This window comes from Macrobrachium rosenbergii, chromosome 32 (genome assembly GCF_040412425.1).
Source record: "Macrobrachium rosenbergii isolate ZJJX-2024 chromosome 32, ASM4041242v1, whole genome shotgun sequence".
In the NCBI taxonomy this organism is placed as follows: Eukaryota; Metazoa; Arthropoda; class Malacostraca; order Decapoda; family Palaemonidae; genus Macrobrachium; species Macrobrachium rosenbergii.
This window is the reverse complement of record NC_089772.1, coordinates 1,387,759-1,412,758: the sequence shown is the minus strand read 5'-3', so window position 1 is coordinate 1,412,758 and position 25,000 is coordinate 1,387,759. Positions and strand designations below refer to the sequence as shown.

Below are 25,000 nucleotides of genomic sequence, written 5' to 3'. Positions count from 1 at the left end.
TTCCTTTCCAAGTACGAATACCTTTGAGGTGACAAGCATTCTGATTCTAATCGGTTAAATAGAAAGTTTCTTGTATATTTCATTTATTTCGTTATCTTTTTGTTTCATGTTTACGTTTACATTTCATACCTGCTTTAGACGCCAGGGAAAAAATATGTAATTGGAGTGACTTTTGGCTTTCGAATAATGACAAACCTTTCTTTCTAAACAACGCAAGTTTCCAATTACCGAAAGAAGTCAAGCCTTTTGTTTGACGATAGCCTACCAGGATCACGAAAAAAGTAGCCACATCCAGGTCTACACACAAAACAAACAGTTAGGATACTATGGTAGTGGGTTAATGTGGCTTTTCTTAGCAGCATTCACTCAGGGTGTGACGTCCCTGCCTACACGAGTTAGGGTACAAGAGACTTTAGTTTTGGCAGGCAACTCTTCTAGGAGGATGACACTCCAAAATCATGCAAGCGGGTAGAAGGGACACTTTAGCCTTGGTAGGCAATCTTTCTAAGAGCAGGTGACTGAATACAAACCTTTTTCTCCAACTTTGGACTGTGACACAGCCATTGCACTGTGGCCTTCCATGGTCTTGGGTTTGAATTCCCTTGCCTGAGGGTACAATCAGGCATTTATCCTCTTTTTCATTCACTTCCCTGTTTTTTTCAAAGTGTGTGGAGGACAGGCTGATGAGAAAGCAAAAGCTGCTTGGTGGATTATCAGGAAAGTGCCTTCATCATCTTTACCTGTTCTTTTCCCTCTGAGCGTTTTATTTCTAAATCCATCCTGATTGTCGTCCCCCAGTTGTTGTGGCAAACCTGGCGGATTTCGTTCAAATGAAAATCACACCATTTTTGTTGAGTCTCGCCATGCTGCGATTAGAACTTACCATACAGCCGAGAGAAATTACAGTAATTCCTTGAAGAGGAAACTTGAAGGAATTACTCAGCCTCATTTGTGGTGGATCAAATTGGCATCATGTATCGTTGGGTCAGGCTCGTCTTCCATTTCACCACTACTAACAGATGATGGTAGATTGGTTACTGGCCCTTAGGAAAAGGCTGAACTGCTTCACCGAGCTTTTGAAGCTAAGCAATGAGCTGAGGGTGTCCCTCTCCCTGATGCTTGTCATCTTGAACTTATTCTTACTAAATTTGCACTTTGCTCCAGGGATGTTAAGAAAATTCTGGATAATCTTGATAGCTGGGGTGGAGAAGATCCTGATGGTTTCTTCCCTTTTTTTTTTTTTACGGTTGTAGTGTGTTGTCTCCCAAGATTGAGTAGATTCTATAGATTTTCATGTCAACGTAGTTTATTTGCGGAGGAGCGCAATCTTAGTAATAAAGTACCTGTCCCATAGAGTGGCATATCTGCAGACTGCAAAAACTACAGGCCAATCTCTAGTCTCCCTGTGATCTCCAAAGTTGCTGAAACACTTATTTTTAAGCCACTATGTAACCATGTGGAATCTAAAGAATTGTTAGAGGATAGTCAATATGCATATGGGCAGCAGTTTTGGACTTGACATGCCATTTGCAAGGGAATCTTGATAAGGGTTTTGAGTGTAGAATAGTTCAAATAGATTTTAGTGCTGCTTTCGAGTTAGTAAATCACAAGGCACTTATTTATAAACTTCAGAATCTTGGAGTGGGTTGGTATGTTTTAGGATTACTTTTCAAGATTTCCTTACAGGTAGGCACAAGCGAGTTGCTGTGGACGGGATCTTTAGTGAACTAAGACATATTGTGTCTGGAGTTCCACTGGGTAGATTTCTTGGTCCACTGTTATTTTTAGTGAATACAAGTGATATGGTTGTTAGCCTGGAAAACAAGAATGTCCAGTATGCTGATAATGCAACACTTGTGGGTGTAGTAAAGTCTCCACTTATGAGAAATGAAGCTGCCCTCAGCCTCAGTCGGGACATGGACCGGGTTCAGGGAATGGTGTAGTTGGTGGGGTATGAGGCTGAACATCAGTAAAACGAAAACACTGTTGGTTAGTAGATCTCGTACAGACTTCCCATCCCATCGCCCCCTTCAGGTGGATGGAACTTTGCTGAATGAGTCTGAAGCTTTAACTTTTGACTCAGACCTTACTTTTGAGAAACATCTAATGAAAGTTTCAGCAAATGACGCACAAAAGTTAGGTATTGTTCATAAGGCCTCATATATTTATAACAGTGATATAATCGTTGCAACCTGTTTTAAGTCATTTGTGTTCCCTTTACTAGAATCCTGTTCTCAGGTGTGGATGTCTGCTTCTGCCACAGATTCATCTCTTTTAGATAAAGTATTAGAGTGGTTCGTGGTGGTAGATTTCTGTTTCTTAACTTTAGCAGTTATGACTTGGACCATCGACGGATGGTCTCTTGTTTGTCACTTTTTCATAAGTTGTATTTTAACAGAGATCTTTCACATTCACAATCGATGATGTCGAACTTCTCGGTTCCAGAGGTCCTTTATTCCTCACAACGTTGGACTGTGGAACAGCCTCCCAGAGGATGTCGTGCAATTGCAACTTCATAAGTTCAAGCGAAGGTGCAATGCATTGCAACCATAATACTGTTCTCCTTGCATTTTAATACATTTTTATCTATTCATTAATAATAATAATAATAATAATAATAAAAGTACCGATAATTGCAAATAATCGTCTGACAAATACAAATATAGAGTGCTATTTTTATTATTATTGCAGACTATGACACTATTATTATTATTATTATTATTATTATTATTATTACCGTCGTTGTTGTTGCTTTACGTCCTAGAGGACGCCCCTGTCATCTCCCAAAGCGCGTGACTGACTAGAGGCGCCATCACGGAGCTCGGCGACGCGTGCCCTTTGACCTTCAGCGAGAAGAAAAAAAGCGCGTCGATAACATTAACACAAGCAAAGTCGACCCGGATGTTTTCCGAATAAGATGATTTGGAATATTATTCGACGAAGGTACCGATCGGCGTCCCAACTACCTATTGCGCTAGCATGCAAACTCACTATACGTCTCTCTCTCTCTCTCTCTCTCTCTCTCTCTCTCTCTCTGTCTCTCTCTCTCTCTCTCTCTCTCTCTCTCTCTCTCTGTCTCTCTCTCTCTGTCTCTCTCTCTCTCTCTCTCTCTCTCTCATAAACCGGCCACAAAAAACTAGGCAGCACTCTCTTTTGTAATAAACGATGTGACACGCAACATACCGCAGTTAACGCAGTGAAAGAAACATTATAATATATAAAGTATGTATATATATATATATATATATATATACATAGCATTTTGTGTGTGAGTATGCGCACATGAGCGCTTGTCTTTGTATATTTATATATGCACACACAAATTATACATACATGCATACATACATACATGTATATAAATATATATATATATATATATATATATATATATATATATATATATATATATATATATATATATATATATATATATATATATATATATCTTATGGTTTCAAATGTGAAGGTGCTTGGATTCTGAGCAGGAAAATTACCTTTATGCTTTTTCTGACAGAATGCTTCACTGACCATGGGAAATCTCTTATATCTGACTACTATTTGGGATCAGGCAATCATAAAAGAAAAGAAAATGAGCTGAAGGCTCTTACTCAATAGGAAGAAGTTGCAGATAAACACTTAGGGTCACTTTTCACTTATATTTACATTAACAACAAAATCAGAAGAACGGGGAATAACTGAGGCAGGGAAACAAGGTCTTCCTAAATAACTAATCTACAATAACAAACAATAATTGCAAGGTGTCAAAGAAATCCACTTCAATGGCACTGCAGGGCTACATGGCCGTGGCTGGGACCATGCGTGGCAAGCAGGGCACAATCAAAGGGGAGATTCCACAGCAAGTGTCTCCGTCTGCAGTGGAGAATGCACAAGTTTGCGCGACGGAAAGAAACAGCGAAATCAAAGGAAAAGTTGAGAAGTGCACGGAAGGTGCCAAGGTATCTCAATTTACGACACTGGAAACACTTACGAGTTAAATTAATGCCCTGAAAAATGAAGTCAGGTCTAGCATGGAAATTTGCACTTTGAAAATGAAACGGAAAAATCAGTAAAAGAATAATAAGTTTGTGACTGATTAATAAATACCTCTGATCAAGGTAGGTTACCTTAGTTGGAGTGTTGCCTTTGCCATAGATAAGAATGGAGGAGGAATTTTCACTGGTAGGAAAACTTGGGCTAGAGCAAGAAAGCCACGGGTCGGGAATATGGCCCAGAAGGAGCTGGGGTCAAGGGGAAGCTGCTTCGGGTGACCTTTGGAGGATCAACTTCCCACTCTCTCTTCATACCCAATTTTCCATGATCGCGCCCGCAGATTGTTGGAGCACTGTCTTTGACCAGGTCACCACATGGCAGGGCAGGGGCCACATGGTGGTTGCTATGGGCCCCTGAACTTTCTCCTCGAGTAAATCTTCTCCACTGGCTCGTCTCAGCCTACGGCAGGGATTTTTCTTTAAACGGCTTTGTCCCTGGAACAGAGGTATTCAGGCAGTCATGGGTCCAAAGAAAAGGAGATTAAGGAGTGTCTAGGGAGCAATAAATTAGCGATTAAGAAAGGGCAAATGTTTTCCATAGCCTTCCTGTCAGTCAGCAGTGTGATGAAAAACGACTGACTGTGCTTCTGTGAACAGAATTAAAACAGTTTTAGTTTTACGTTGCTTTTCTTACAAGCATAAAGGTTTATATTTTATTTTATTTCCTCCTGTGAAGCTAGGCAGGCGAGTTAGCTTGGGAAGGGTGACCCTTTGTAGTATATATATATATATATATATATATATATATATATATATATATATATATATATATATATATATATATATATATATATATATATATATATGTATATACTGTATATACTGTATACATATCCTCCATCCTCGGGGATTCGAACTGTCCACCATGTAAGCAGTAAGTCAATGCTTAGTGCATACATACAAGCGCATATGCAGGGTATCTCTGACGGGGCACCACTGCAACCTATACTGAAATTCCACCCACACCCGAGACCTTGTGGTGAGTGGACTCGGCATCGATCAGCTGTTCCAGTTAAATTACCATTTATAAATTCAGAAACAGTATTTATACATTTGTCAATAATACAAAAGAATACATGATTGAAATCCTTGCTCCTATAATAATTTGATTCTTAAATTAACGAATCAGCATCAGTATTAATAACAATAGTTTCCTGTCTTCAAAATCTTCTCAAAATCTTTCAAGGAAAACGTAATGTGAGTCATTAATGCCCACCTTGCTGGCACTTTTATGTTTTGTGTATCATAAGAATTATTATCATTATACAACAGAACCAACTTCGATCAATATATTTTTCTGTGGAGCAATGTCAGTCCTTTAGAATGACCTTCATCCAACCCGAGGTCACCCTCTTTCTCCACTGACTCCTTTGTAAGTGAGCAAAATCAAGAGCCTTTGTTCTGGCTTCTGGGCCATTAGTAACATGTAGGTCTGGACTGGTCATCTGGACACTTTCTTACAAGACAGTTATTTTTTACTGTATGGGTACACAGTTACTTTTAATATACAACATCACCTCAAAGTCAGTTGCCTTGTCTGAAAACCCATTTACAAGAGTGAAGTAAACTGAGTTCAAACGGGAGTTCAAACTTCTAATGTACATTTTAACAACGGAAAGTAATAAATAAGATTAAGTGATTAAATCTATATACAGATGAACAGTGGCCAAGTAATATAAAAGTCAAAGTTTTCAATAAAGACGCAGGAACAGGACACTTCAACCTAAGGAGAGAGCACCTAAGCTTTTCTAAAACCAAGTGGGTCCTAACATCTATAGCACTGCTAAGCAGACTGTCAAGGGAACACCAGTCTCACGCTGAACCATAGGCCAATGCACCACTCACCTCTATGTTGCATGCACTCTCTCTCTTCCCGAACATAAAAGCCCTTCCGTTTCAGTTCCAGTACTTTCAAGTTTTCTTCCGATCTTTCCACCCAGCTCCACGGAATCACTCACTTTTTTCATTAAGCTACCGTACTCTATTCTCTCAAAATAACCACCTCGAAACACTCTGACCCCTCTCTTCACCTTTCTCATCAATTCTATCCTTTTCACATACATAGGCCTATACTATATAAAACATTCATTACAACTGCTTCAGTCTCTTGTCTTTCATTTGCACTCGTTCCACACCCTGCAAGGCGAGTTGGCTCAACAATGCCTTCATACATTTCAGCACTGGATTCCATAGGCATTTCGCCTCTATTCTAAATCTTCTGCATACTTACCGCCAACCCCGCCCCCCTCCCCTGCCTCGCCTACTCTTTGGATCACGTCTCCTTTCATCCTACCACCATTCGTCAAATACCCATACACCTCATATTAACATTAACTGCCCTTTCTAAACGATTTGTTTTTACCCCTATAACCTCCTGTCCCTATATGTTCTCGTTCTTCTAGTTTTTCTCGCCATTCCCTCCGTAGGGGGTAGTGTCATCAGTGCACCCCACGCCGTGCACTGTAGGCATTGCTTAGGGTTCTTTGCAGCGTCCCTCGGCCCCTAGCTGCAGCCCCCTTCATTCCTTTTATTGCACCTCCATTCACATTCTCTTTCTTCCATCTTACTTGCAACCCTCTCCTAACAATTGTTTTATTGTTCAGCTGTGAGGTTCCCGCCCCCTTCGTTACACCTTTAAACCCTCCTTTACTTTGGAGGTCACAGAGCTTGGCCTTAGGCCTAAATTTTAAATTCCAATTCCAGTTCATCACTACTCCCAGATAACAATGTCTCATCTGCAAACATCATCCAGCTCACACTCCATTCAGGACTTTACAATTAAAACCAAAAGTCTTCGTCTGTCTTCAAACATCGCTCCATTCTAAAACGTACTGAAGTTACAGCCCTAAAAATGGTTTCATGTTTTCTGAAATATATATTAACTGTAATTTGATAAAAATGTTCTTTGTCTATCTGTAAATATTTCGTCATTTATGTTTTATACGACGTTAAAAGTAATTTTGCATGTCGACTGCTGCCATCTGTCCTGAAATGATATCTGACGTGGCCTATGGCTCCTCCGCCGCTTGTATTGTTATTGATACTCTGAAATATCTTTAATAGGCTGACAGTTACATTGTCAGTAATATATCCCGCTTGTATGTGTGTGCGTGTGTGTCTGTGAGAGAGAGAGAGAGAGAGAGAGAGAGAGAGAGAGAGAGAGAGAGAGAGAGAGAGAAATGAATACTAGCAAGGAGGAAGAAAGATAGTTAATTAAAAAGGTATACTGGTCGTTTCATTTACTTTGCCGTTTTTCAAAGTATTTTAAACAGACTGATAATGCATCATTATTCTGGCATAACTACAGTATATTATTTATCCCAAAAAGATTTACACTGGCATACCGGTACGATAACTTTAGGCGATCGAGCTGCCACCAACAGAACATTTCAAACATGCGTCGTGGTTATAACTGAAAAAGTCATATCAGATCAATTTTCTAGTCATGCATACGTTACTTGAATTTATTTTAGAACCGTGAGCACTGAAAGTATTGCTTTATAAGTGTTGTTTTCATGTTTAAATGATCTTTACCAAAAGTATGCATTTCTGTAGACCATCCACCGTACGTCCCCTTTAATTAAATCAGTAAACACAATGCATCCTGGTGTCACTCCTCTTTTTACACCAGGCCAGTCACCCTCGGATCTATATCATACAAGCTCCTTTACTTTCAATATAATCGCTTTAAATTGCTTACAGCATATTACCTTTAAACCAGACATCCTCAGCACCCTCCACACTGAATCGCTGCCCTTCCGCCATAAACTTTTTGTAGGCCTATGTGGGACACATAACAGCTTTTTCCTTTTGTTCACAGAATTTTCACACAGCTGTTTTGTAAAACTCGTACCATGTCCTTCGACCCACAATGTGTTAATTTTCTTGTTTTTTGAACCAAAATCCCATCACACACCTTCCCCTTCATACTGAGCAGTGCCTCGCCCTTATAATTCTTAGTCACCCTTTCCCTTTGAGAGGGAACTGATTATACCCCTCACCAGTTTCTTTAGAATTTTTCTCTCTCCTAGTCATACCTTACTCACCCTGACCAGTTACACTTTCGCCACCATGCCGCAGCATCTTATAAGCAATTCCATCAACTCCAGCTGGCTCTTCATTCTTCAGATTCTTAATTGTCATCCTTACCTACTGAAGAATCACTATCACTAGTATTCTTCCATGGAATGGAATATAAAATTTAAGTCAAAGGCAAGTGCTGGGACCTATGAAGTCATTCAGCGCTGAAAAGGGTAATCGAGAGAAAAAATGTTTGAAAGGCGTAACAGGAGGAAAACCTCGCAATTGCACCATGAGACAATTGTTAGGAAGAGGATGGAAAGTCAGGTGGAAAGAACCGAAAGTACCAGTAACCTCTTCCTCCCGAGAACCATTCAAAACAAATGACGTCATAGTAATGCATATCTTCAGCAAGCATACTTCCATTTGATTCATTTAATCGATCATGCATTTTCCATTTTTCACGCTTCTTCCTCTGAATTAACTTCTCTATAGAACCATTTTTATACTCTTAAAAACTCGCTCAGATTCACTGCAGTACTCTCATTACTTGCCATCTTTATTCTCTCTCTTTGTAGCCTATACTTCACACCTATCTGTTATTTTGTAATTTTTTGCTCATGCTTATGTTATTCCGAGCAACGATACTTTAAATAACTGTTTTGTATATTTTTGTATATAATATATATATATATATATATATATATATATATATATATATATATATATATATATATATATATAATATAAATGAGTGTGCGCTTATATCGTTTTCACACTACAAAACATCTGGAGTGTCCTTTTACCAAGGCCCTTGATGGTCCCGACTGTACTGTAGCCTTTTGTTGATGATTTTTACCTCCACGTAATTGATTTTGGGAGTACATGTGACTAGTCAACTCTAGCGAGAGGACCCGGGAAGGAAGGAAGGAAGGAAGAAAGGCCTCACCTCACTCCCGTTTGGAGTACTGCTGGATTATGAGGGTTTTATGTGAGGCTCGTCGCGTGGCAGAATCACTCCGCAGCTCGGGTTTTGAGGGAATTTGTTTGCTTTCGGTGCAGTGGCGCATGATGGTATTTAGGTTCAAGGAAAAGAAAGGGGACGTTTGGTACGTATATGTTGCCAAGAGTTGTTACGTAACAGTCAATGAAAGACATTTGTTTAACGTAGATAAGAAAATCTGAGGAACAAAATCAACAGAAGACCCCTCTACCATTTGTACTTCTTCATATTTTTACAGGATGCAAAATATCCAGTGCTGTATAATGTTCTGCAAGATGTATATATATATATATATATATATATATATATATATATATATATATATATATATATATATTTACACATATAAATATAAGTATATATATATATATATCTATATATATATCTATATATATATATATTTATATATACATATTTATATATATTATGTATATACATAAATATGTATATATATACATATATTTAAATAAATACATATATATATACATTATATATATATTTATATATATACATATTTATATTTATGTATATACATAAATATATTTATATATATACATATTTATATTTATATATATATATATATATATACATATATATATTATATATACATATATATATATATATATATATATATATATATATATATATATATATATATATATATATATATATATATATATATATATTTATATATATATATGTATATATAGATATACAAGTATATATTTACATTATATATATGTATATATATATTCATATACACATATTTGTATACATATACTTATATATAGATATTAATACATATACAGCATATATGTATGTATGTATGTATGTATGTATGTATGTATGTATGTATGTATGTATAGTGTCTGCAAATTTATATAATTTTTACATTATCCTTTTCCACTATCTCCGTGTGTCCAGACTATCCTATAATACTTCGGTCTATCTTCCCCTGTTGTCATATCTAGGATAGTATATTTGGTAACGTGTTGGCCTCGTAGTCTTGGGGACCAGCGTTCGCTCCCTGTCAAGGGGTGGATAGCGAGACTCTACCGAATGGTTACTGCCATGGGTGACATCATGGTGGGGGGTTGCTGTTACCCGGCCGACATCAGACCGAGAGGCAATAGCCTGTGGGAGGACTGAAACCACCAAACTTTAACTTTAACTCTAAGAACCATCCTTCACCAATACATCCTGCGCAAACAGTTCACCTCAAGTGCTTCCACCTCTATTCTTCATTCATTCAGCGACTATACTTTACCCCTATACATTAGTTTGGTCAGTAATCTCTACACTTGACTAGGACTCTCCTCCTCCTCCCTCACTCACTCACTCATACGCTTGCTGATTTTGCTTGCTTATATTTAGTGACTTAGGAGACTAATCAAATGTCCCTATCCAAATAGAACTCTGGACCGCAACGCGTTAGGTACGGAGATGACTCAGCGAGAGTTACTCTGCATCAAAAGCGGAAGGACTTCTTTAGGTCTTAACTGATGAAACCGGAACTACAACCTGATGAACTTTCGTCGAAAATAAGCAGTGATGTCATCTATCAGAAGTGAGCAGAACGAGAGAGAGAAAGGGCGAGAGAATCTGTTGATTAGACTGTTGATTAGTCACTAATTCAATGCTCTTAAGAAGTTCTACTAGAACTTCAAGCCTGCGACCCATCACAGAACATGGATGCTGACACTGTCAAACGAATTGCGCGCACTTGTTTCAAAGGTCCAAGAGTAATAACTGAGATAGTGAAAGTAAGTTTAAAAACATTTGGCAAACAACATAACTACCAACATGTACAGAAGCATACAAAAATGTTTTTTATGTCCGCAAATTAATTACTTTGTGGACCACCACATAAATTGTTGTATTACAAGATGAATCAGTATAAAATTTCATGACACTCCACTCTTTAGGATTTGCGGCACCAAATTTCTTTCTTTTTAAACATTTCCCAAGAGGCAGGTCACTCCGATTTTAATGAACTAATTTATGGTCCAAATTTCTTCTTACCGACCCCGATCCAGACCACCAATTCTTATTTCTTTTGATAAGCCTTCTATTCAAGAAAAGGATCAGATGAAGGGACGAACCACTCTATCGGGAAGAAAGAAGTGATTGCCATACCCAAAGTCATAATATCAAGAGACCGTGTGACAAAAAGGTAAGATTATAATGTAAAACAAAAGGGTCATACGGCAAAGCTCGACCCCACAGACATTATGTGACCTCAAAGCTCGAAGCAAGGTACATAATTCTGTGTGCTCACATAAGGTCAAGTGGTAAGAGATGCTGGCCTCGGCCTTGATGACAGTCTAAACGTGGAGTTAATTACACAGATTACCATTGTTACACTTTCCCTTATATCATATATAGAGATGGTTATTATTAATATCAGTAGTAGCGGCAATTAACTGTGGCCAATGTTGCGTGAGGACTGACTATATAATTCTTTAAACTGACGGTCAACGAAAGCAATGCCTGTCAACGCTATTTTCATTTAAAAGAAGGAATGACTGCACCCCAAAAAATGACAACTGGTTGACCCAGAATTGCTCTAATGACTGGCTTCCCAAATGGAAATAATCTGAAAAAAATAAACTTGAAGAACGTTAATTCCAATATTTCACGGGATTTTACAGAGTTCCGATACAATTACCGGCAGAACACCCAGTGCAACCCAGTCCCACACAACACATTAGACGCGCAAGGCGCTTATTCGCACAATGGTGTAGAGGTGGCGATGTTGTCACGAAAAGTAGGACTAAAACAAAATGCGTATCTCATCGTATTCCTGCCCTTAATCTTGATAACGAATAACACAGCCAACGGCAGGTAGCACATCAAGGAACTTTCACACGTGGATTTGTTTTGTAAATATTTTAATTCTCGTCACCCCAACATTTGTTTTACTTGTGAAATATCGCTATAAATTTGACTCAATACGTACTGTGACATAGCTTACAATGTTTGTTCCGCTTTTAAATGTTTTCAAGGCATGGTTTTCCTCCAGAATTAATTTACCGAAAGCTCTTACCCTATTTTTGTATTTACAAAACTGAAAACATTTCAATTCAAAAGTTTCGTTATAGACCGCTGGTAAAGACATCAGTACATAAAATTACCTTACCTTGGTTCTAGTAGCCACGAGGTCCGAAAAAATTTGCAAGAAATACTTAAACACAGTTTCCCTTAAATTAGATTCAAATTTAACTGCACTGACCGTTTTACTGTTGTACTTATTTCCTAGGTCGTTTATTTGTTTCCCTGTCCCCAGGTGGTCTGCTGTACGTGGAAACCCGTCCTCGCTGACTCGGCCACGGAATTTTGGAACACAAAGGGTTCTGATAGAACAAGATTTCCTCTTTCAAAACCACCTATTTTTTTTCTGTCAAAAGAGCGCACACTTCTTTAGCGAGACCATCCAATCCATTCACTGACCTGGATATTAAATCTCTGCTCAAACAGGATGGAGCTCCTAATTTCGGAGTTGTTTACAAAGGTGAAACCGCAACTGAATGACAACCTAACAGCTTGTCCGATATACCGTACAATTAGCAATTACATAATTTGGTTTTTTTTTAGAAAGGACGCGACTGGTCAACAGCCATTTTACTTTGTATTCGCTAGTTTCAGTTTGTATTTTTTCTTCTTGATACGTTTGTATTTTTAGTTGGTTCTTTCTATTCTTTTTATATTTTATTACCCTTATTGATCTTAGGTTCCATTTGCATTGCAAGTTTTTGTATGTACAGTATTTGTTTTACCCATTTTGCCAAGTTTTAGTAAGAAAATTAATATTAATCTGTTTCCAACGATTATGTTTTGTAAATGAATTGGCCTATTTATCACCGAAAAACTTGTAACTGGCCTTGCAGTATTATTCACCTATATATATATATATATATATATATATATATATATATATATATATATATATATATATATATATATATATATATATATATATATATATATATATTAGTGTCTGTGTGCATATACGATAGCTGAAGTTTTTGACCCAGGACTATCCTAAAATCTCTATCCTTTGGGAGTTTTAACTGGGCCCTAAATTTGATGAGGTTTCTCTTAGACGTAGACCGGTGTCTAAAATCGTTATTTTTGCATCAACTTCAACCGCAGTTTTTCGGTGTCTGTGAATGGGAAAAATTTTCGTCGGGGTGAAGTTATTTCAAAAACACCATCAGCGCTTTCAAGCCGGTTTTTTTGTCTATGATATCCTAAAATTAATAATAACCCAAAATCTAGATGAAAATATCTATAACTTAACAAACACGAGTCTCGTTTCATATAGATTATATATGTTTACCTTGTTGAATCTACCTTATCGCTTATCTTATTTCTTTCCCTTTATTATTTCTTTCCTGTATTTCGTATTCCATATTGAGCTCCTTTCTTATGGGGCCCCTTGAGCTTATAGCACACAGAGTTTCCAACCGAGGCTACTTCTTGGCTGATAAGAAATATAGTAACAATTGACCTAAGTGACTCACTGGTTTCGAATCGAGTCATCCAAGTTTCCACGCAAAGGCCTACCGAACGGGGAGCTTATGCGCTTGTGTGGTAATGACTAGATGAACCCATAAAAGAGGAGTTAACACGAAAATCTAACTCCACCGGTATCAGCAGGACCGCAGAGGCTGAAAATACTTCAAGTAAAATGATAAACCGTTTAGAGATGATCAAGGTTGTAATGAGCTTTACTTTTGTCTAAATTTTCCATCGGGATGAGCACCTTGGAAAGGTACACACATACACACATGCGCGTGCATATATATATATATATATATATATATATATATATATATATATATATATATATATATATATGATCATAAACTACAATTTCGCTTAATATCAAATCCACGCTACCTCAGGAATATCCCCGATGGGGAATTATCACCGAAGGGGTTTTATAAGTGATAAATGGATACTAGTCTCGATCCCGACACAGACACGCATCCAGCGAATCCAGTCGACGCTAACCACTGATAGCTCAGTGGTAGCGTCGACTATATATATATATATCCATTTATCATATAAAATTCCCGCTATATGGTTAGCGTCGACTGGATTCGCTGGATGCGCGTCTGTGTCGTGGGATCGAGACTCGGCAGTGCCCGTCCATTTATCACTTATAAAATTCCCCTTCGGTGATAACTCCCCATCGGGGATATTCCCGAGTAGCGTGGATTTGATATTAAGCGAAATTTGTAGCTTCATGATCGTATAGAAATCACGGTGTGATAAAAAATGTCATATATATATATATATATATATATATATATATATATATATATATATATATATATATATATATATATATATATATATATATATATATATATAATAATGATGCAAAATGCCCGTGGCAACTATATGAGCAGAAAACCACTCAAAAAGTGTCACGTCAAAGGCTAAGTACCAAGGGCTAGATAAGTTACAAAAGAACTTGGTACCTAGACTTCAATTTTACATATACTTTGTGTATATACATGTATATATACATATATATTGTTTGTACATACATACATACATACATACATACAGACATATATATATATATATATATATATATATATATATATATATATATATATATATATATATATTTATAAAATTTGACTGATACTGTGGTGGTAGTAAGCAGTACTCCACAGCCACTGCTGCCACAGAAAACGTTCGAGGCATTGGATTCTAATGCATAATATCCCAAGGCAGAAGAGCGTGTAGTACAGAGTTGTGAATTCCTTGGTGAGGGAATGAATGGTTTGTAAATGGCAGATGAGGGAACATGCTGTGAGCAATGGCATCCACATCTGTCAGGTCTTTGGTATAAGTGGTAGACTTGCGTGCCATAGGATGTGACAATGATTTTGGGTTCAGTTATATTGAGCTCCAATGCAGAGGAGCACCTAGTGAAGGTTTGTGAAGCCATTGACGAGAGGAAATGGCCCTAAATACCAGAGGGATCTCTTCACACAAAGCCAGTGGCGATCACATTTTCACTCCTCTGGAATGCCACGAAATAAGGGCATTTCTTTGCCACTCATAGGGTGAAAGTCACCAAATGGCTGGGAGTATTGGGGGCTGCAGCCTCATACCGTGTATTTATCAGGAAATGACAAAAAATATAAGAGGATAATGCACATAGAGATTCTGAATGTGTGTATATTAGAAGAAGTGTATGAAATTGACTTTGTTGAGAGGAAACTGAATGTTTTAGCATGGCTTGAGACAAAGGTGAAGGGCAGTGCACGCAGGATTAGGAGGGACAAAGGGAAGGTTTAGGGGTAGGGAAGAGGCAGCACTTGTAGTGGCAGAAGACTTTGGGAATGGGTGAAAAAGTACAACAAAATTAGTTCAAGGATTTTATTGATAAGAGCGTAAGTTGCATGATAAGTTGTAACAGAGTAGACAGAACAGAATCCGAAAACAAAGAGAGTTTTTGGAGAATATGAACCTGTGCCTTTTAAGATTTGGAGAACAGGAAAAGGTGCTAGTTATTTAAATGCAAAAGTAATGAACAGAAAATGAGCTGATGTGGGCAGATGCAGTTTCTCTGGTAAATAAGAATGTAGAGTCTTGTGGAAATGTATATGGAAAGGGGCTTGATTATTTGATATACCAGGTTCCTAAGGAAAATTATTTACAAGTAAATAATTGGGACGCAGAAAGTGGAAGTATACAGTTTGTTAGATTAGGCTGCTAAGGTGGAAGAGTGGCTAGAAATATATCTGATCATTATCTGGGTGAAGCAAAAGTTAATATAGAGGCTTGGAGAGGAAGGGATGAAGATGTAGATATAAGCCTAATCAAGATAAATGAGTTTGATAAGAAGGAAATAAGGTGACCATAAGGAGAAAATCGAAATTGAGTAGAAGCTGAATGAGTACCTAAAGAGTGCATAAAATTCCAGGATGGGGCTATGGATTCAACAGGGAGTGTTAGGGGATTTAAGAAGGTGGGAAAGGAACGAAAAAAAACCTATAGTGGGATAAGAAAATGAGAAGCTTAGAAAAGAAATAAAAGAAAAAGGTTCTTTGAGGCACAACTGCAAGATGATGAGAGGTTTTTATACAGGAGTACAGGAGGATGGTTGGGTGGTCAAGAAGAATGTGAAAAAAAAAGAAGGCATACAATAAAAAGGGGGAAAGAAGGTGAACTTGGGGTTCAGGGGGAATAAGTTGTTCTACAAGGAAGTAAATACTGAGAGAAAGATGAATGCTGAGCATATGGATCTCAGAATAAAAGTTGCTGTTGGAGTGCTACGATCTGAAGAGAAAGCAATCCTAGGTCGTTGGAGTAAGAATTTTGACATTTGCTAAAAGTAGGTTGAGAAGCAGAGCTCAATGGCGCAAAAGTGGAAGGAGTTATGGTTGTCTGGAAATGCTGGTGGAAGTCATTTTTGAGAACATAAGGAGTGAAAATGGGAGGATGAGAAGTGGTAGGACATCGGAAGTTGATGGGAGGTGCCGCGATACGGTGGTAAAAGTGAGACTGAGTGGCTGACCAAGTGGGGGTTAGGTATGCCGGGAGAAATGAAAGGGTTAAGGTCACAGAGGAGACTTCAGGAATTACACGGGCATAATTTTGTTCAATATAACATTGAGGGTATATTGTAGGATTTACTGTATATTGAGAAGGTAAGATAGATGACACTTATCTATTAAGAACATTGTTCATAAAGTGATAGGGTGAGTGGATGAAATGTCTGTTATGAAACAGCTGTGTGGAGAGTTTATATGTAAGCAGAAGAATCTGTATGTGGTATCCACAGATTTGGAGAGAGTTCATGATAGACGTGACAGTGAGGCAATGTGGAGGAACCTGAGAGTGGGGGTTCCTAGATTTTTTCAGAAGATGAGCACCCGTCCCGTGGTTTTCTACGTAAGTGTGAGCGCCCTAACATGATTTTGGATGGGGTCCAGTCAGTCAAGCGCTTTTTAGCCCTACACAAATTTGAGCATACTTACAAAGGTTCTGAGGTATTCAACTGGAAGTTATTAACATTTTCCGAACTGGCACTTCAAAAATTTAGATAGGTAATGGCATACATATTGGCACTTAGAATAACAGTGAATACATTGTTTTAATACTGAATAATACAGCAGAAAAATTAAAAATTTTTCAGATAAAAGGCCTGTTATCCTACCTCAAATATGGAGATGCAAAATAAGTTGCACAAAATCTGTTACCCCACATTTTACATTCACAGACATATCCATGATTCTATGCTGCACAGACTGTTTGCTAGTTTACTGAAATTTTCTTAATACAAACGGAAATTCATGCATGGGTTAAATAACACAAAAATGCAACTTCCTGCTGTAAATGCAGCTGCAATTTAAGATAAAGCCGAGTATGACATAAACTAACAGCAAACAGCTGACTTTCTCTCTCTCTCTTTGGGCAGAAAACCAAAACTAGACGAAAACACTAGAATGGGTCCTAGTGGTTTGCTGCATTGCTCTCTATCTCATAGATTTATTAAAATTATAGAAATATTCTTCTTCATAATCGCTGACATACTTCATACATAAGTCACATTTAATAATAATAATAATAATAATAAAGTTTATTTGACTTATGGGATTAATCATCCACAATCCAGATGATTCCGTGTGGTGAAGAATGCCAGGGAACAGTACACTTACTGTACATTAGACATGTTATGTAGCTCACACACACACACACACACTACCCAACCGTAGTCTACAAAATTATAAAGTACAACGGGATAAGGGAATCAGCATCATATTATGCATCCATAATCAGTTCCGCCTATTGTCTCTTCCTCATGCTTAAGCCTGTAAATAGCTAGTGATCAGGAGCACGATTTTAACCTCTGTGCAAGAGCACAGCCAGACCAGTGGTGCTCTCGAGCAACAGGTTGAAAATCACTGAATATATGGTACAGATGGAAAAGTGCTGAGAGCAAGTCAAAGTCTTTGTGATGGATGTGAAGCGTTTGTAGAGTTTATAGAATGCAGAGAGACTGGTGTGGTGTAAAAATGGGCCTGAGACAGACTGGGCTCTTTAATGCTTCTATGGGTGTGCGATGTGAGGAGTCAGAGACAGGTCAGCAGATAAAGGTAAGAATCTGTTGAATAAGATGGGTTGTGAATAGAGTATGAAAAACTTATGTTTACAGATGAAGCAACGCTACGTGTGTAGAGTGAAAATAAAAATTTTTTTTTTTTTTAAAACGCGTTTTCATTAAAATGCACCAAAAAGTAAAAAATAATTTTTTTATACACACCAGGATTTTCTTTTATTTTTGTAGACATGATTAATTGTAAGAAAATCCTGGTGTCTCAAAAAATTATTTTATAATTTTAGTGCATTTTAATAAAAACGTGTTTTAAAAAAATTTATATTTTTTATTTTATACTTTTTAGTTTTGGCAGAAATTGTAACCGATCTATGATTGCAACTAGAAAAATTAAACGTGATATCCCGTGGAGCCAAAGAAGGTTTGGGAATCCGTAGAGTTATTTTACATAAATCCTGAGACACTGGGAGAGGTCACTGTAGGGTCACTAGAGGTCATTGCTGACCTACTGATCATGTAAGGTTGTACTGTCACCGGGATTGAGTAATCATGGAAAAATTTCAAGTCCATCGGACGAAGGGAACAGGTCGAAAATTGAGTTACAAGATCTGACCCAAACAGATGGACAGACAGACAGACGCAGAAGTCAAGTTAAATAAAAGCATGTAATAAACTGCAAATTAGTGAAAGAATTTAAGTGTTTGCAAGAGGAGAAAACTGAGAGTAAATGGGAGCAAAAGTAAGGTTAGGATGGTAAATGGAAACCAGGAAGAAGACGTAGCAATGAATTTTAATGTGGGTGCTGAGAGAATGGAAACAGCAGACTCTAAGTATTTGGGAATTTATGACTTGAAAGATGGTAATATGAGAGAAGTGAATCACTGAATCAGAGAAGCAAGAAAGGCAGCAGGATGTGTGCAAAAATTGCGAGGAAACTTGAGAGCTTCTATGGAAGCCAACACTGGAAATGTATGAAGGGACTGATGAACCAACTCTCTTATATGGAAGTGAAGTGTGGATGTTACATGCAAATGAAAGAATAAGGTGGAAACTATGGAGATAAATTGTTCACTAGCATTTGTTTCTAAGGAAGAACTGACAGGTGAGAAATTTGGAGATAAATCAAAGGTGGTAAAAGGGTTGGTGCAGGAGACAGGATGGATCAGTGGCTGAAATGGTTTGGTCTTGTCTAATGAATGGAAGGTGATGAATGGTTAGAGATGGACCTAAAAATCTGACAAGCAAGTAGGCACGTACAAGATGCAGGTCATTGGCGCAATATGTGTACAGGGTTTGACCTGTTCCTGGTGATCCTTCTGTGTAGGCGTGTGAAGCAGCAAGTTTGATTGTGCTGGTAATTATTGTCTTTGTCTTTTCTCTGAAATCACTCCTTCTAGGAGAAATGTCTAAATGCTAAACATATATATATATATATATATATATATATATATATATATATATATATATATATATATATAATATATATATATATATATATATATATATATATATATATATATATATATATATATATATATATATATATATATATATATATATATGCATGCATATTATATAAATACATACATGTGTATATATATACACATATATTTATATATATATATATATATATATATATATATACAGGCAGTCCTCGGTTTATCAATATACGCTTTTCAAATATATTCATCAGAAATTATTTCATGGTTTATGACACATGTTCCGGGGTTATATCGTATGCTGATCCAACGGAAGAAATATGGCTCCAAAATGGCAGAATAATAAAAATTTGGAGTTTTTATGAAAACTCAATAAAAAATGCAGTTTACATCGTTTTTCAGTTATTAAAAGTAAATTTTGACGAATTTCAACGATTTTTCAGTACGATGATTTTCTGTTTTTACAAGCGGTGTAAGAACGGAACCCGTCTTAAACCAGGGACTGCTCAGTATATATATATATATATATATATATATATATATATATATATATATATATATATATATATATATATATATATATATATATATATATATATATATTTATATACTGAGAGAGAGAGAGAGAGAGAGAGAGAGAGAATGTCGATTTGCCAAGGATAAACTGTTTCCTGTAACAAGGGTAGGTTGTGTTGCTTACTGCGGGAAAGGTCTTCATTATTTTCCTCTGCTTTACTAGTGCTATGCCTCAACTATCTAAGATCTTTCCGAAAAAGGGAATAAGGGCTGTTACTCAATCACCAAAATTCGCTGTTTTTTTTGGTTTATTTTTTCAGGGAGGCCAAGATTGGCGATTGTCATAACCTACTCCCTTCCAAAAAGCTTGACTTTAGTTTCCTCCGGCATTAAATCCCATCTAGTTATTATCAGCGTATGACGTTTTGTCTGTACCCGCAGTATCTATTTCCATTAACAATCTTCACTCGGTGACTGATATTGTTCGTTGTCATAGATACTATTGTTAATGCGATGAATAATGTTTCCTCTTCTCTCTACAATTCTCTGAACCTCTCTTCTCAGCTCACCATTTTATCACTTATTTCTCATCGTTCCGGAGAAGAGCGCACGAAACTATTTCATTTAACACACAGTTCAAACTCTTAGTCTTTTTCCACATGAATCTTCCTCCATTTCATTGAAAATACAAAATCAGGGTTTCCATCTCTGCCTAAATTATAAATTATGATAATCATTTGTAATACTACCACCACCAATTCGACAAAATCTCCGCTAAACTAATTTCCTGATTAACCATAATGAAATAAAAAAAAAAGTTAGCATCACGTGGAGGAGAGAAACCGTTCAAGGTCTCCTGTTGGCCTAATTAACTTTCATACCTTCTACTTTTCGTAGAGATCGACCAACGTCCCTCCATTTTTCTCTCACAGGCTGCAGTTTTCCCCCTTTTTACTTTAATTTTCCTTTCATCGACGTTGGTTTTCCCTTCGTTGAATTTTGCTTCCCCCTCGTGGACTCTATGTTTCTCTAAAGGCTTGCAATTTACTCCTCACGTACTTTAGTTTTCCCTTCAAGGACTTCGGTTTTCAGGTCAGAGTCCCGATCGAGGTAGGTTTTAACTACAAGTTTCAATGATGGTCAGAATATCAATAAAAAACAAGACATGAATTGCTGGGTCATTTACACTTTCAGTTCGACAAAACTTCTATAGAGCAGCTTTGCATGCCTCGTCGTCTCACGAATAATTGCAAAAATCATAGAATTTAGGTGCCGTCACTCACATTCACCGATTACGTTGCCGTTAACATTTGAGGCTCCAGAACTTCCTTCTTTAATTCTCCTTGTTGTTCGGAAACTAGGATTGGGAATTGACGAGTCGGCCATTTAACGATTATTTCTGCTTTTACCATAAGACCTGCAAACTCTGGAATTTCCTCCTATCCTCGGTGCCCCCAGGCACATAAATCTTGTCGTGGTCGATGGCTTTTTTCATAATTTTCATGAAAAAAAAAAAAAAAAAAATCGTAAGCTGTTGTGTTGCCTGGGACAATTTATTTGTCACGAACGATATAAAGAGCAAACACACACCAGGCAACTCGACAGTGCCCACCACCAGTGAAAGCCTGAGTATTTCATAAATGATTTGGTTAACACTTTCTCCTTTATAAGGGTTCCACTCTATTTCAACGCCACTCTGACCTATTTGTCATATCTGCACAATCATAATGTGAATTGGCATCGGTTTCCAAAAACTGTTGGAGTTTCTTCCTCGTGACTCCTTTTCATTCTGGGGATTCTGTGGGAGATTTCTCAGCTACTCAAATCCATATACAGATCTGTACAAACATGACTAAAAGATGAAAAGCCAGAGATATGTAACATTGTATAAAAAAAATGCATAAAGGCCGCTGAAACCGACCGGATATGAGTTAACAAAATTTTACCCATTCTCGAAAATCCAGGCGCTACAGTTAACACAAATTAATATGCTGTAAAATCGCATACACAATTTTTGCAGTAAGCCCGCATCTTCAGAACAGAATAATTGCCTATCAAATGCGACTAGTCCCGATGGACATGAAGAAATTGTCTTCATAACTCAGGTCATCCGTGAATGAAGACAACTGACGCATTGTTTTCGACAAATCACGCGAACTGAATCGGTCGCTTAACATTTCCGCCTGGAGATGATTATTATACAGTACAGTGTACACAGAACGCGACCGCGATGCTGAAAAGAATTACAAGCATTGCACCAACAAACGAACAAACAAACATGCACTCAAATTCTGTTCGTTGGATTTCTATCTTGCCTTACTTGGTGTTACAGAGAGAGAGAGCTTATGAGAGGTCGAAGAGTCGGCGACTACTGCAGTACAACCCACCCACGTTGCTCTCTTTGGACGGCGCAAGAACAAACAAACACACACACATACACGCACTCCAGGGCCTACAAGGCACCAGTGGGTCAATGGGTTACCGGGAGGAATGTCTAATGAGGGACCGAAAGAGGGGAACTGAGGGAATTGTGACAGAAGAGCCAACAATCATGAATGGCGGAAAAGAAAAAGGGAGGAAGCCGCGTCACGCAGGAGGGAGATTGTTCGTCCTGGGGATTTCTAGGTATAGAGGATCAGGAGCAATAGTGCAGTGCTGGAGATGTCCAAGGCGGCACTAGCTGGAAGAGGAACGTCCCGAACAACGACTTAGGTCGCGTGGATGTTATGTGTGTGTGCGTGAGAGAGAGAGAGAGAGAGAGGGTTGGGGAGGGGTGGGGAGAGAAAGAGAGGAAGACAGTTCGTTTGTCTGTTATCTGGGGTGGACGGAGCAATCTTATCGCAGGTTCCACTTGTTCGTAGACATACTGTCATCATTGGAAATCAGTTTTTCTCCTTCATTTGGCTAATATTTTAGAACTGAACTCCCTGGCACATTGCTAATAACCATTATCTATGTATCTATCTATCTATCTATATATACATATATATATATATATATATATATATATATATATATATATATATATATATATATATATATATATATATATATAAACAATTTCCATTCAACTGACAGGGGGTAATTCTAAAAAAAAATACGATGGCCAGTGCCATATTCACACTTTAACTGCTGAACTACAGATAAACCCTGTGTGCAGAAAACTTCCACAATATCGACCGCTTACCCAGAAGCCTCATCAGCAATATGTCAAATTCTTCTACAGACATTGTGCCATCATGCATATACTCTTGCGCTTCCTATATTTAAGCTCTTCTTTTTCCCGTGCCTCTTTAATATGGAATCTCTAGTCTTTCTTTCCTCTTCCCTCCTAATACTCCAGGATTTTACAGTCTTTTCACCAACAGTCTTTCTCCACATGACTGGACCATCTCAAAACAGCTGACCCAGCCTTTTATTCCGCCAGCCTTTTTCGCCACTTTTTTATATCTCCACATTTCTCGCCCATTCTGTTCATATTCTGTGTAGACTACACAAATAATTTATTTTAGAAGCTTCAACCTTTTTTCTTTCATTTGCATTCAACATTCATGTTTTACTTCCATTTAGAAGAGCTTTCTCAAGACTCATTTGATATCTTCCTCTTGGCTTCCATAGATAGTGTTTTCAATGTTTTCACTCACCTTGTTACTTTCTCAGTTTACCTAATCTGTAATTCAACTCTCCTGTCATCATACCTTCATCAATCATGTTTATTTTCTAAAATAGAAGAATCAATTGCTTCTCTCCTCACATCATCCAAATTAACATTCACTTCTCCATCTTCCTGGTTTTCATTTAGCTTCATGACCCTGCTCACATTTACTCTGAGACTTCTCCCCTGGCAAACGCGTTTCACTTTACAAACCCCAATCAGAAATGTTCGTCCGGACACACTCCCTCCACAGCTTTGCGCCTGCATCCACGAACCTTCCTCTGGCTTACGCCATCACTCCTCTAGAGATTTACTGTAGAGCAACCACTGAGGCCCACTTTTACACCAGACCAGCAACTCTCTTATCTACACATTCTTACAAACACTTCTCATTCAGCATCCTAAATCAGCTTTCAGTAGCCTTCATGTTGCCTCTTTATTAATTTTGTCGTTGGTTTTTCCTAGGTCTACATGTGTCACATTCTGCTTCTCTTGTTTGTTTTCAAAGTCTCCCCTACCTTTTCAGACCGTAAACTTGATCCGTACTCTCTCTCTCTCTCTTGTCTAAACCCATATTGTTCTTATCTTATTACCCTTCTAACATCTGTCTCACTTCCTCACTCAAAATTCTAATATAGATCTTGATATGATAAGTAATACGATTATATATATACTTCTTCTTCTTTTAACGTGCTTTTTTCCCATTTTTGTATGGGGTAAGCACGATGCCTTCTTTTGAAGGACTTTTGATTTGGCTTTGGGGTAGATATATATATATATATATATATATATATATATATATATATATATATATATATATATATATATATATATATATATATGGGGTAGGTGAAAGACGCAGGGCTATGAAGATAGTTGAAAGTGTCAAGACGACTTAAGTGACAGTATACTGTACTGTACATGTGTTGGTTCGGGGTTTTATGGGTGTGATGAAGTGCGGCACGACGAAAAAGTTGTTATGGTCCAGGAATGGAAAAGGAAGTGAAAGAAAGTTTTTGGGATAGCGTGAGTCCGTGCAAGGCAGTTTCTAAACAATGTGAGAGGGCGGTTGCGTTAGGCGAGTTGAAGGAAAAGGTTAGCGACAACGAGACGGCACTGTCGCAAAGTAAGAGCGGAGAGAGAATACTTGTAGAAATACTCTTGGACAGGCTACTTACTGTTATAAATAAATGGATTTGAAAGAGGAATGTTTGTCAGTGCAATTGTGAAAGA

At 37.6% G+C, this 25,000-nt stretch overlaps 1 protein-coding gene across 3 annotated transcripts in view; it reads right to left on the bottom strand.

Moving 5' to 3' along the window:
• LOC136855609 (alpha-tocopherol transfer protein-like) overlaps nt 1–22,842 on the bottom strand; it is a 117,480-nt gene extending 94,638 nt beyond the window's left edge. The window contains exons 1-2 of one of the 3 annotated variants that reach the window (XM_067132703.1): nt 22,433–22,482; nt 4,125–4,484 (exon numbers count right to left, since the gene is read on the bottom strand). In XM_067132703.1, coding sequence (XP_066988804.1) covers nt 4,125–4,150 — 26 coding nt within the window. In that variant the 5' untranslated portion in view covers nt 4,151–4,484; nt 22,433–22,482. Of the gene's footprint in view, nt 1–4,124; nt 4,485–12,304; nt 12,616–22,432 lie in introns of those variants that run through there. The other 2 variants (XM_067132707.1, XM_067132706.1) reach the window with 2 other exon arrangements.
• Nucleotides 22,843–25,000: the final 2,158 nt, after the last annotated feature.